Source organism: Heterodontus francisci, chromosome 49 (assembly GCF_036365525.1).
Source record: "Heterodontus francisci isolate sHetFra1 chromosome 49, sHetFra1.hap1, whole genome shotgun sequence".
Taxonomy (NCBI): domain Eukaryota; kingdom Metazoa; phylum Chordata; class Chondrichthyes; order Heterodontiformes; family Heterodontidae; genus Heterodontus; species Heterodontus francisci.
In genome coordinates, this window is record NC_090419.1 from 9,198,785 (window position 1) to 9,208,793 (window position 10,009).

The 10,009-nt window shown below is 57.3% G+C and overlaps 1 protein-coding gene across 1 annotated transcript in view; it reads left to right on the forward strand.

Moving 5' to 3' along the window:
- Positions 1-9,544, forward strand: part of LOC137358281 (synapsin-1-like) — a 193,336-nt gene extending 183,792 nt beyond the window's left edge. The window contains 3 exon segments of the mRNA XM_068024194.1: positions 813-906; positions 2,221-3,010; positions 7,273-9,544. Coding sequence (XP_067880295.1) covers positions 813-906; positions 2,221-3,010; positions 7,273-7,408 — 1,020 coding nt within the window. The 3' untranslated portion in view covers positions 7,409-9,544.
- Positions 9,545-10,009: the final 465 nt, after the last annotated feature.

The following is a 10,009-nucleotide window of genomic DNA, read 5'->3' on the forward strand; positions in this document are numbered from 1 at the left end:
GAAAGTTACTATTGAATCTGCTTCCACCGCCCTTTCAGGCAGCGCGTTCCAGATCACAACAACTCACTGCATCAAAAAACATTCTCCTCCTCTCCCCCTCTCGTTCTTTTCCCGATTATCTTCAATCTGTGTCCCTCTGGTTACCGACCCTCCCGCCACTGGGAACAGTTTCTCCTGATTTACTCCATCGAAACCCTTCCTGATTCTGAACGCCCCGATTAAATCTCCTCTTAACCTTCTCTGCTCTAAGGAGAACAATCCCAGCTTCTCCCAGTCTCTCCGCATTAACTGGAGTCCCTCGTCCCTGGGACCGTTCCGGTAAATCTCCTCCGCACCCTCTCCGAGGCCTCGACATCCTTCCTAAAGTGCGGGGCCCGGAGCTGGACACCATCCTCCTGCTGGGGCCCGCCCAGTTTTTTTTTAGAACAACTTTTCATCGTGTCCCGCCATCTTCGAAGGCTTGTGTATGGACCCCCCCCCCCCCAGGCCTGTCCCTTCCTGTAGCCCCTTTCAAATTGGACTCTTGCCGTAGTGTTGCCTCTAATCATTCCTCCCGCTGACTACTTGGCGGTTCTGCAGCATGTCAGTGGAGACAGACCCTCTCCTTGCTCGGGCTTTGTAAAATCCTGTGATAATTTTGGGCGTGGGGTGTAAGCTTTGGGATATTTCTGGGATGGTTCGGTAAATGCGCGGAGCTATTCCTCGTTGAGTAGAGGGGTAGTTGATTGACATATGGCGCTGGAGTTTCCCGGCTCCCCCGCAGCCTCACCATTCTTTTACCTCTGCGTTCTACCCTTTCCCCCTCTTTGCAGATGGCTCCACATATGATGCCAGGCCAGGTTCCACCACGACAGAGTCCCGGACTGCCGCCAGGACCCCAGCCCCAGCAGCGACCTCCGCCGCAAGGTAACGCCCCGCCATCTCCACCCCCCCCCCCTCCCCCAAACCCCCGCGGCGTTCCACGCCCGTGTGCGTGTGTGGGGAGAAACACATCGCTGAGCACAGGGATCGGAAGGGCAGGAGTCACGTTGCAGTTACTGTGGCACAAAGCTCGGGCTCAGCTCCTCATCGGGAGCAGCTGCGTTCCATTCTGGGCCTCGGGGGAGGATATATTAGCCTCGGAGGGGGGTGGCGGGGAGGGGGGGGTTCAATGCAAATTCACCAGCAAGATTCCGCGGTGAAAGGGGTTAAGTAACGAGGACGGGTTACACAGACTGGGCCCGTATCCCCCCTCGAGTGTAGAAGATTAAGGGGGTGATCTAATCGAGGGGTTTAAGATGATTAAAGGATTCGATCGGGTTGATAGAGAGAAACTATTTTCTCTGGTGGGGGGAGTCCAGAACAAGGGGGCAGAACCTTAAAATCCGAGCCAGGCCGTTCAGGGGGTGATGTGAGGAAGCACTTCTTCACACAAAGGGGGAGTGGAAATCTGGAACTCTCTTTTCCTCCCAGAAAGCTGTCGAGGCCGGGCGGGGGTCAATTGGGAATTTCAAACCAGAGATTGATAGATTGTAGTTGAGTGAGTGGATTAAGGGTTAGGGAACCAAGGCGGGGAAATGGAGTTAAAATACAGATCAGCCACGGTCTGACTGAATTGCGGAACAGGCTGGAGGGGCTGAATGGCCTCCTCCTGTTCCTGTGTAACAGGCTCGAGGAGGGGCTGAATGGCCTCCTCCTGTTCCTGTGTAACAGGCTCGAGAGGGGCTGAATGGCCTCCTCCTGTTCCTGTGTAATAGGCTCGAGGAGAGGCTGAATGGGCCTCCTCCTGTTCCTGTGTAACAGGCTCGAGGAGGGGCTGAATGGCCTCCTCCTGTTCCTGTGTAACAGGCTCGAGAGGGGCTGAATGGCCTCCTCCTGTTCCTGTGTAACAGGCTCGAGGAGAGGCTGAATGGGCCTCCTCCTGTTCCTGTGTAACGGGCTCGAGGAGGGGCTGAATGGCCTCCTCCAGTTCCTGTGTAACAGGCTCGAGAGGGGCTGAATGGCCTCCTCCTGTTCCTGTGTAACAGGCTCGAGGAGGGGCTGAATGGCCTCCTCCTGTTCCTGTGTAACAGGCTCGAGGAGAGGCTGAATGGGCCTCCTCCTGTTCCTGTGTAACAGGCTCGAGAGGGGCTGAATGGCCTCCTCCTGTTCCTGTGCAACAGGCTCGAGAGGGGCTGAATGGCCTCCTCCTGTTCCTTGGTTTCTGATTTTATGATGACTGTTGTTTTTCTTTAATTACAGGAGGCCCTCAACAACCCACCGGCCATCAGCCCCAACGCCAAGGCCCTCCCTCACACCAGAGGCCTCCTCCGCAGGGCCAGCAGATCCAAGGCCTGAGCCCGCAGTCCGGCAGTCCCTCCGGCCACCAGCAGAGGCCGATCAGCCCCTCTGCCCAGCCTCCTCCGCCCATCCAGCGCCAGCTGAGCCCCGTGGGTCAACCCGTCCAGCAGCATCAGCAGCAACGCCAGGGGCCTCCGCAGCCGCCCCGGACACCAAGCCAGCCGTCGCCGCAGCAACAGAGGCACGCCAGCGGCCAGGGGTCACCCCAGATACCGCGGCAGCCGGGCCTGGCCGGCCAACATTCCCCCCAGCACCAGCGCCAACCGGGAACTGGGGCCCAGCAGCAGCAGCAGCGTCAGCCCTCGTCGGGGGTCCAGCAGCAGCCGAAACCCCCGGGACCCACCCCCGGCCAGCCTCATCGCCAGTCGGGCCCCGGGAGCCAACAGGTCCAGCACCCCCGGCAACCGGGTCAAGGAGGGCCGCAGAGGCAAGGAGGCCCGGGGAGCCAGCCGACCCAGCGCCAAGCCCAGGTGGCGCCGCCCCAGCAGAGGGGACCCGGGTCCCAGCAGCAGCAGCAGCAGTCCAGGCAGGCGCCGCCCACCACCCAGCAGCCCAGGCCCGTGGTCCAGGGGCAAGGGCAAGGGCCGATGGGCCCCGGCCAACCGCAGGGCAGACCGCCCATCCAGCAGAAGCCCCCAGCTCTTCCAAAGGCACCGCAGCAAGATGCACCGGCACCTCATCCGCAAATGAAGTAAGCATCATTTTACTGGCTAGGCTTCGGCCTACTGTGGGCTGGTGCAGCCTAGAGTGGCCTGGTTCAGGCGAGTGGAGCCCAGTTGGGCCTCGCTGGGCCCGGCTCGGCCCGGTTCAGGCTAGTAAAGCCTAGTTGGGCCTCGCTAGGCCCGGCTCAGGCGAGTGAAGCCTAGTTGAGCCCAGCTCGGCCTGGTTCAGGCTAGTGAAGCCTAGTTGCGCCTAGCTGGGCCTGGTTCAGGTGAGTGAAGCCTAGTTGAGCCCAGCTCGGCCTGGTTCAGGCTAGTGAAGCCTAGTTGGGCCTGGTTCAGGCTAGTGAAGCCTAATTGGGCCCGGCTCGGCCCGGTTCAGTCTAGTGAAGACTAGTTGGGCCTCGCTGGGCCCGGCTCGGCCTGGTTCAGGCTGGTGAAGCCTAGTTGGGCCTGGCTCGGCCTGGTTCAGGCTAGTGAAGCCTAGTTGGGCCTAGCTGGACCCGGCTCGGCCTGGTTCCTGCCTTCGCCTGGCCATGGCCGTTCAGTAGGGCCTCAAAACAGGCCTTACCCCCCCCCCAACTCCCCCGCCAACTTACCCTGGCAGTGTGGAAATCGGGCATCCCTTGACATCAATAGGGACCCCAGTCGCCATTTTAGGGTTGGAACTGGTCCTGAGGTATGTGTGTGGGTCTTGGAGGATGAGGAGCAGTCAATGAGAGAAATATCTAGCCTGCTGCCAGCCCAGGGGATGCCCCACACAGGCCCTTCGCCAGCTATGCCCCACTCCCCTCCCCGCACCATCTTCCCTCCACCCAACTCACTTTCTGTGCGTGGCGCTGATTTCCGTTACGTTGCTCTGCCATCCCCGTGGTTTCCCGTCGCCCCTCCGATGACATCAAGCGCCCGGCAACTGAAGCTGGCAGATGTGCGTCTGTTATTATTAATGCAAAATCCCCCTCGGGAGCCACTGTATCAGCCCGATAAGCATCGGCACCCTGGCTCAATCAGTCAATGTATAATTACAAGAGGTGAGGTCCCACATCAGTGAACCTCGAGATATCTGTACACTGACTGGTGTCTCTCAGTCCCCTCTCTCTCGGGGAGATATCTGTACACTGACTGGTGTCTCTCAGTCCCTCTCTCTCAGGGTGATATCTGTACACTGACTGGTGTCTCTCAGTCCCCTCTCTCTCAGGGTGATATCTGTACACTGACTGGTGTCTCTCAGTCCCCTCTCTCTCGGGGAGATATCTGTACACTGACTGGTGTCTCTCAGTCCCTCTCTCTCAGGGTGATATCTGTACACTGACTGGTGTCTCTCAGTCCCCTCTCTCTCAGGGTGATATCTGTACACTGCCTGGTGTCTCTCAGTCCCCTCTCTCTCAGGGTGATATCTGTACACTGACTGGTGTCTCTCAGTCCCCTCTCTCTCAGGGTGATATCTGTACACTGACTGGTGTCTCTCAGTCCCCTCTCTCTCAGGGTGATATCTGTACACTGACTGGTGTCTCTCAGTCCCCTCTCTCTCAGGGTGATATCTGTACACTGACTGGTGTCTCTCAGTCCCCTCTCTCTCAGGGTGATATCTGTACCCTGACTGGTGTCTCTCAGTCCCCTCTCTCTCAGGGTGATATCTGTACACTGACTGGTGTCTCTCAGTCCCCTCTCTCTCAGCTCCCCCTTCCTCACCACCTCGTGTGGAGTTGTCTCAGTTTGATAAATAAGTACTTGATCTGAAGACACAGGGGTGGAGCTGATGTGTTGTGACAATATACAGAGTCTGTGTCCTAGGTGCCAGGGGGAAGGGGAAGGGGAAGGGGGTGGTGCGTACATGAGCCTGAGGCCTACGCAGTTGGATTCTGGGTCCCGACGTGGAATCCAATTGTAGAAGCGGTCCGGTCTCCCATTTCCCCAGGGCTCGCAAACATTTTAAGGGGGCTCCCAACAACGTGCGGCCCCTCAGCATTCGGTCGTCTGTTGGATCGAATGCTCTTCGACTGCCTCGGCTCGCCCAGCCTAACCCATGACTGGTGAGGGGGTGAAGGGATGAGGGCCGCAGCCGGACTAGCACCTGAAGACCCTGTCCGTTCTCAGCGATGATGGTCTGTATGTCAGCCTGACCTTGGGAGAGCTTTCCCTTCTCCACTAAACCTTGGGGTGGGGGGCGTCCCAGATCCCCCCGTTCCCCACTCCACCGAAACCTACGAACCAAACTCTGTACCTTGTTGTAAAGCATTGTGGAATCCGTTTCCCTACCACACGTGATATCTCAGTCGATTTTTGAACTCGGCATAGGGGTTTTTCAAGGGAGCCTTGGTTCTGGAAGGTTCCTCTCGGACCCCTCCTGGAATCTGACTCAGGTTACAACGACAGGTGACGTGACAGTGACGGGATTCCCCTCGGGAGCTTGCCCCTCCCCTACCCCTTCATGGACTGGGTGATTGTCCGGAGTTCCCACTGCCCCCTTCCCCCATCAACACACTCCAATTGGTCAAGCTGCCTCCAGCCCTCTTGAGTGGGCGCCTCTGATTCGTTAACTGGGTAACCCAATGGTAAAATGAGCACAAGTGATTGGATGTGCGATTCAGCCCCGCCCAACGTAATAAAGACCAGGCCCCACCCTCAACACGTTGCTGATGGGGTTGGTTTGACAGAACCTGGTTCTAAACTCCGACAGTGCGGATCTCCCACAGTACTGACCCTCCGACAGTGCGGCGCTCCCTCAGAACTGACCCTCCGACAGTGCGGCGCTCCCTCAGAACTGACCCTCCGACAGTGCGGCGCTCCCTCAGAACTGACCCTCCGACAGTGCGGCGCTCCCTCAGAACTGACCCTCCGACAGTGCGGCGCTCCCTCAGAACTGACCCTCCGACAGTGCGGCGCTCCCTCAGAACTGACCCTCCGACAGTGCGGCGCTCCCTCAGAACTGACCCTCCGACAGTGCGGCGCTCCCTCAGAACTGACCCTCCGACAGTGCGGCGCTCCCTCAGAACTGACCCTCCGACAGTGCGGCGCTCCCTCAGTACTGACCCTCCGACAGTGCGGCTCTCCCTCAGTACTGACCCTCCGACAGTGCGGCTCTCCCTCAGTACTGACCCTCCGACAGTGCGGCGCTTCCTCAGTACTGACCCTCCGACAGTGCGGCTCTCCCTCAGTAGTGACCCTCCGACGTTGCGACACTCCCTCAGTACTGACCCTCCGACGGTGCGGCACTCCCTCAGTACTGACCCTCCGACGTTGCGGCACTCCCTCAGTACTGACCCTCCAACGGTGCGGCACTCCCTCAGTACTGACCCTCCGACGGTGCGGCACTCCCTCAGTACTGACCCTCCGACGGTGCGGCACTCCCTCAGTACTGACCCTCCGACAGTGCAGCACTCCCTCAGTACTGACCCTCCGACAGTGCAGCACTCCCTCAGTAGTGACCCTCCGACGTTGCGACACTCCCTCAGTACTGACCCTCCGACAGTGCGGCACTCCCTCAGTACTGACCCTCCGACGGTGCGGCACTCCCTCAGTACTGACCCTCCGACGGTGCGGCACGCCCTCGGTACTGACCCTCCGACAGTGCGGCACTCCCTCAGTACTGACCCTCCGACGTTGCGGCACGCCCTTGGTACTGACCCTCTGACAGTGAGGCACTCCCTCAGTACTGACCCTCCGACGGTGCGGCACGCCCTCGGTACTGACCCTCCGACAGTGCGGCACTCCCTCAGTACTGACCCTCCGACGTTGCGGCACGCCCTTGGTACTGACCCTCTGACAGTGAGGCACTCCCTCAGTACTGACCCTCCGACGGTGCGGCACGCCCTCGGTACTGACCCTCCGACAGTGCGGCACTCCCTCAGTACTGACCCTCCGACGTTGCGGCACGCCCTTGGTACTGACCCTCTGACAGTGAGGCACTCCCTCAGTACTGACCCTCCGACGTTGCGGCACGCCCTTGGTACTGACCCTCTGACAGTGAGGCACTCCCTCAGTACTGACCCTCCGACGTTGCGGCACGCCCTCGGTACTGACCCTCTGACAGTGCGGCGCTCCCTCAATACTGGAGGTTTGAGTGTGTAAAGGGAGAGATACTCTATTGGTTGCAATGAGATCTGTAGTGTGCTGCTTCCCCCTACTGACTGGACAAGGACCGTGCCCCCTTTAAGATGCTATATTTAATTAACAAACGCCACAGCATTCCCCCCTGCTCTTGCTGAACGGGACCTCATGTGTGGTATGAAACAAAGACAACTTAAAGTTGCCTCACGTGCTTTAATAGTAATCCTTCCATATTATTCTGCAGCAAATCACAGTCTCTGACAAATACATTCAACATTCCAGAAACGCTGCTGCCTCGTACAAGCCTTAGTCACGACGAAGTCAAGGCTGAGACAATCCGCAACCTGAGAAAATCCTTCGTTAGTCTCTTCTCTGACTGAGAGAGCCCCTCCCTCTCACTCCATCCCTCCCTCTCTCAATGTCCTCCTCTATCTCTCCTTCCCTCTACCCCATCCCTCCCTCTATCTCTCCTTCCCTCTACCCCACTCCCTCGCTGTCCCGTTCTCCCAACATCCCTTGCCCTCTACCCCCTTCCTCTCTCCCCCTCTTCCCTCCCTTACCCTCCCCTTCTCTCCTTCCCGCCCTCGCAGCCTGCCCTTTCCCCACTGCTCCTGTCTCTCCTTCCTTCCCTTCCTCCCCCATTCCAACTTTCAGCTTGCAAAGCAACAGTGCTGGCCCGTTGCTGGGAATGAAGTCGGTTGTCCAAAATCTCCCGCCGCCCTCTGGAGCAAAGACTGACTTTTCACAGCAATAGTGTCCGAGAGGGACAGACCAACGCATGTAACGTCATTTTATGCCAACTCGTTCTATATATAAATATATATATCTATTTAAGAGAAAAATAATCCCCCTGGATTCCGGTGGGATGGGACACTCAGTGAGGCCCAATCGCGGGGCAATCTGAGCCAGCCGAAAGCCTTGTGGTGGGGTGGGGTCTGCAATCCATTCATTTCGTCGGCAACCTCCAGGAATGCCCTGGAGTATCCAAACTAATCTCCAGGACTCTTACTACCGGGAAAATCACAGCGGGGGCACGGAAGAGGCTGTTTGACCAGGCAAGGCGGCGTTCAAGTGCAGTACATCACAGAAGGAAGCCATTTGGCCCTTCCTCTCTGTGCTGGCCCTTTGAAAGACCAACCAAATTAATCCCGTACTCCTCCCCCACCCCCCAGCTCTTTCCCCCACGTCCCTGTAAATTTCTCCCCTTCCACTATTTCTCCAATTCCCCCTTTTGAAAGTTACTATTGAATCTGCTTCCACCGCCCTTTCAGGCAGCGCGTTCCAGATCACAACAACTCGCTGGTTCTTTTCCCGATTGTCCCCACACACACACGCTCCCGCCATTGCCGGCCGTCCTTACACTGTTACGCCAATGGAACAGCAGACAGGCTTCTGCCACATGCATCATTTGGACGATTCCTAGCAGGATGTCAAACAGCCTGTTCTCCGCCTCCAATCCAATAGACCAGGGCAATCCCAGAGGGCTGGTAATCCTAAGGGTGGTGCCTGTTGCGATAGAGGCACAAGAAGCCCTGGTTGCTTGGAGACCAGTACCCGTAGTAATGGAAAGACCGGAGGCTCTGGGTGTTATATGCAGGATCGGATGGAAATCTTGCCAATGGAGCAAAGCTCGACACAGATCGAGATCAAAGCATTGATGTGGCCCCCACCACATTGCTAACTCTCCTGATGGAGTAACAGGAGCCCAAGGGAGATTATTTTTCAGCACTCCCCACCCCCCCGCCCTGGTCTCCATCCCCTGGTTTAGCCAATTGTTCAATGTAAATATACTGTGTAATGTATCATCCGTTGGTTCTGTATCAAAAATCGGTCAACGTGATTGGGCAAAATAGCACTGTTATCGTAATGGAGTCCGCTGTCCGTGTCCCAGAAGCTGGTGAGAAGTGAATCGGGGCCCGACCCTGGTGCAACCTCTGCTTGTTGCGGTGGTGATGGTGGGGTGGAGACTGGCTCCCGTAGGAGCCGGGAAGGTAGAAACAGGAGGCCATTCAGCCCCTCAAGTTGTGGCACAGCTGACCTGCTGCTCAACTCCATCTTGCCCGCCTTGTTTCCACAAAGCCTACGGAAATCGATCAATCTGTTTTGACTCTCAATTCTGGCCCTCAAGTTTGAGTCCTCTCAATCTCTCGTCACTCAAGGGATTGGACGGTCTTTGACCCTGTTCCCGTTGAGCCGAAATTCAACCCCTCCACCTGCACCCCCCTCCCACCGCTGCCCACACCCAATAAACTGACAACCATTGGTGCTAAATTCTTGAGCAATGGAAGGCGTCGGCTCAGTCACCTGAAGTTTGAATCCTAATGCAGCTGGGCATCGTAATGGAAGCTCTAGGTCACACTTACCCGCGTTGCAGTTCATTCCCGTTGATCGCATCGGCTAAGCTGAACGCCGGCCCTGGGAAAGTTAACCCTTTGCATTCCCCCCGAGGCCAGCCAGTGGAATGAGCTAGCAGTCAGCTGTTGGCAGGCTCAGTTGTTAAGTGCAAGAAGAAAGGTGCAGGGGAGTGGAGGGGGTGGGGGGGGCGTGATGTGACCGGGGAGGAGTGCCACAGACTGGAGGCAAAGAGCGAGCTCGACTCGAGGGTTGTGAGGTTTGTCTCCGGTCCCCAGGCGGCCAAGATGTGAAGGAGGAGGGAGAGCGTGTAGGAAAGGGCAGTATCACAACTTAGGAGGAATGCGAGAAGAAAGTTTTGGAAAACGTCTTCCTAAGAAACCAATCTAAGGTAGGTTCTAGCCCGTCTTTGATAGCTGTTCAAAGGATCAGGAAGATTAAAGGGGTACGTTTTCTATACCAGCTTCTGGGACACTTCTCTTAGTATCACTTGAATAGTACTGAGTGTATCTATGCTGAGATTCTAGCTGCCCTTGTGTATCCCAGTGGTTGTAATGTTATGCACACTGCCTTATATCGTAGTTAAGTGTCCCTTTGAACCCTTGTGGTAAGTGCCCCTTTGTGCAATC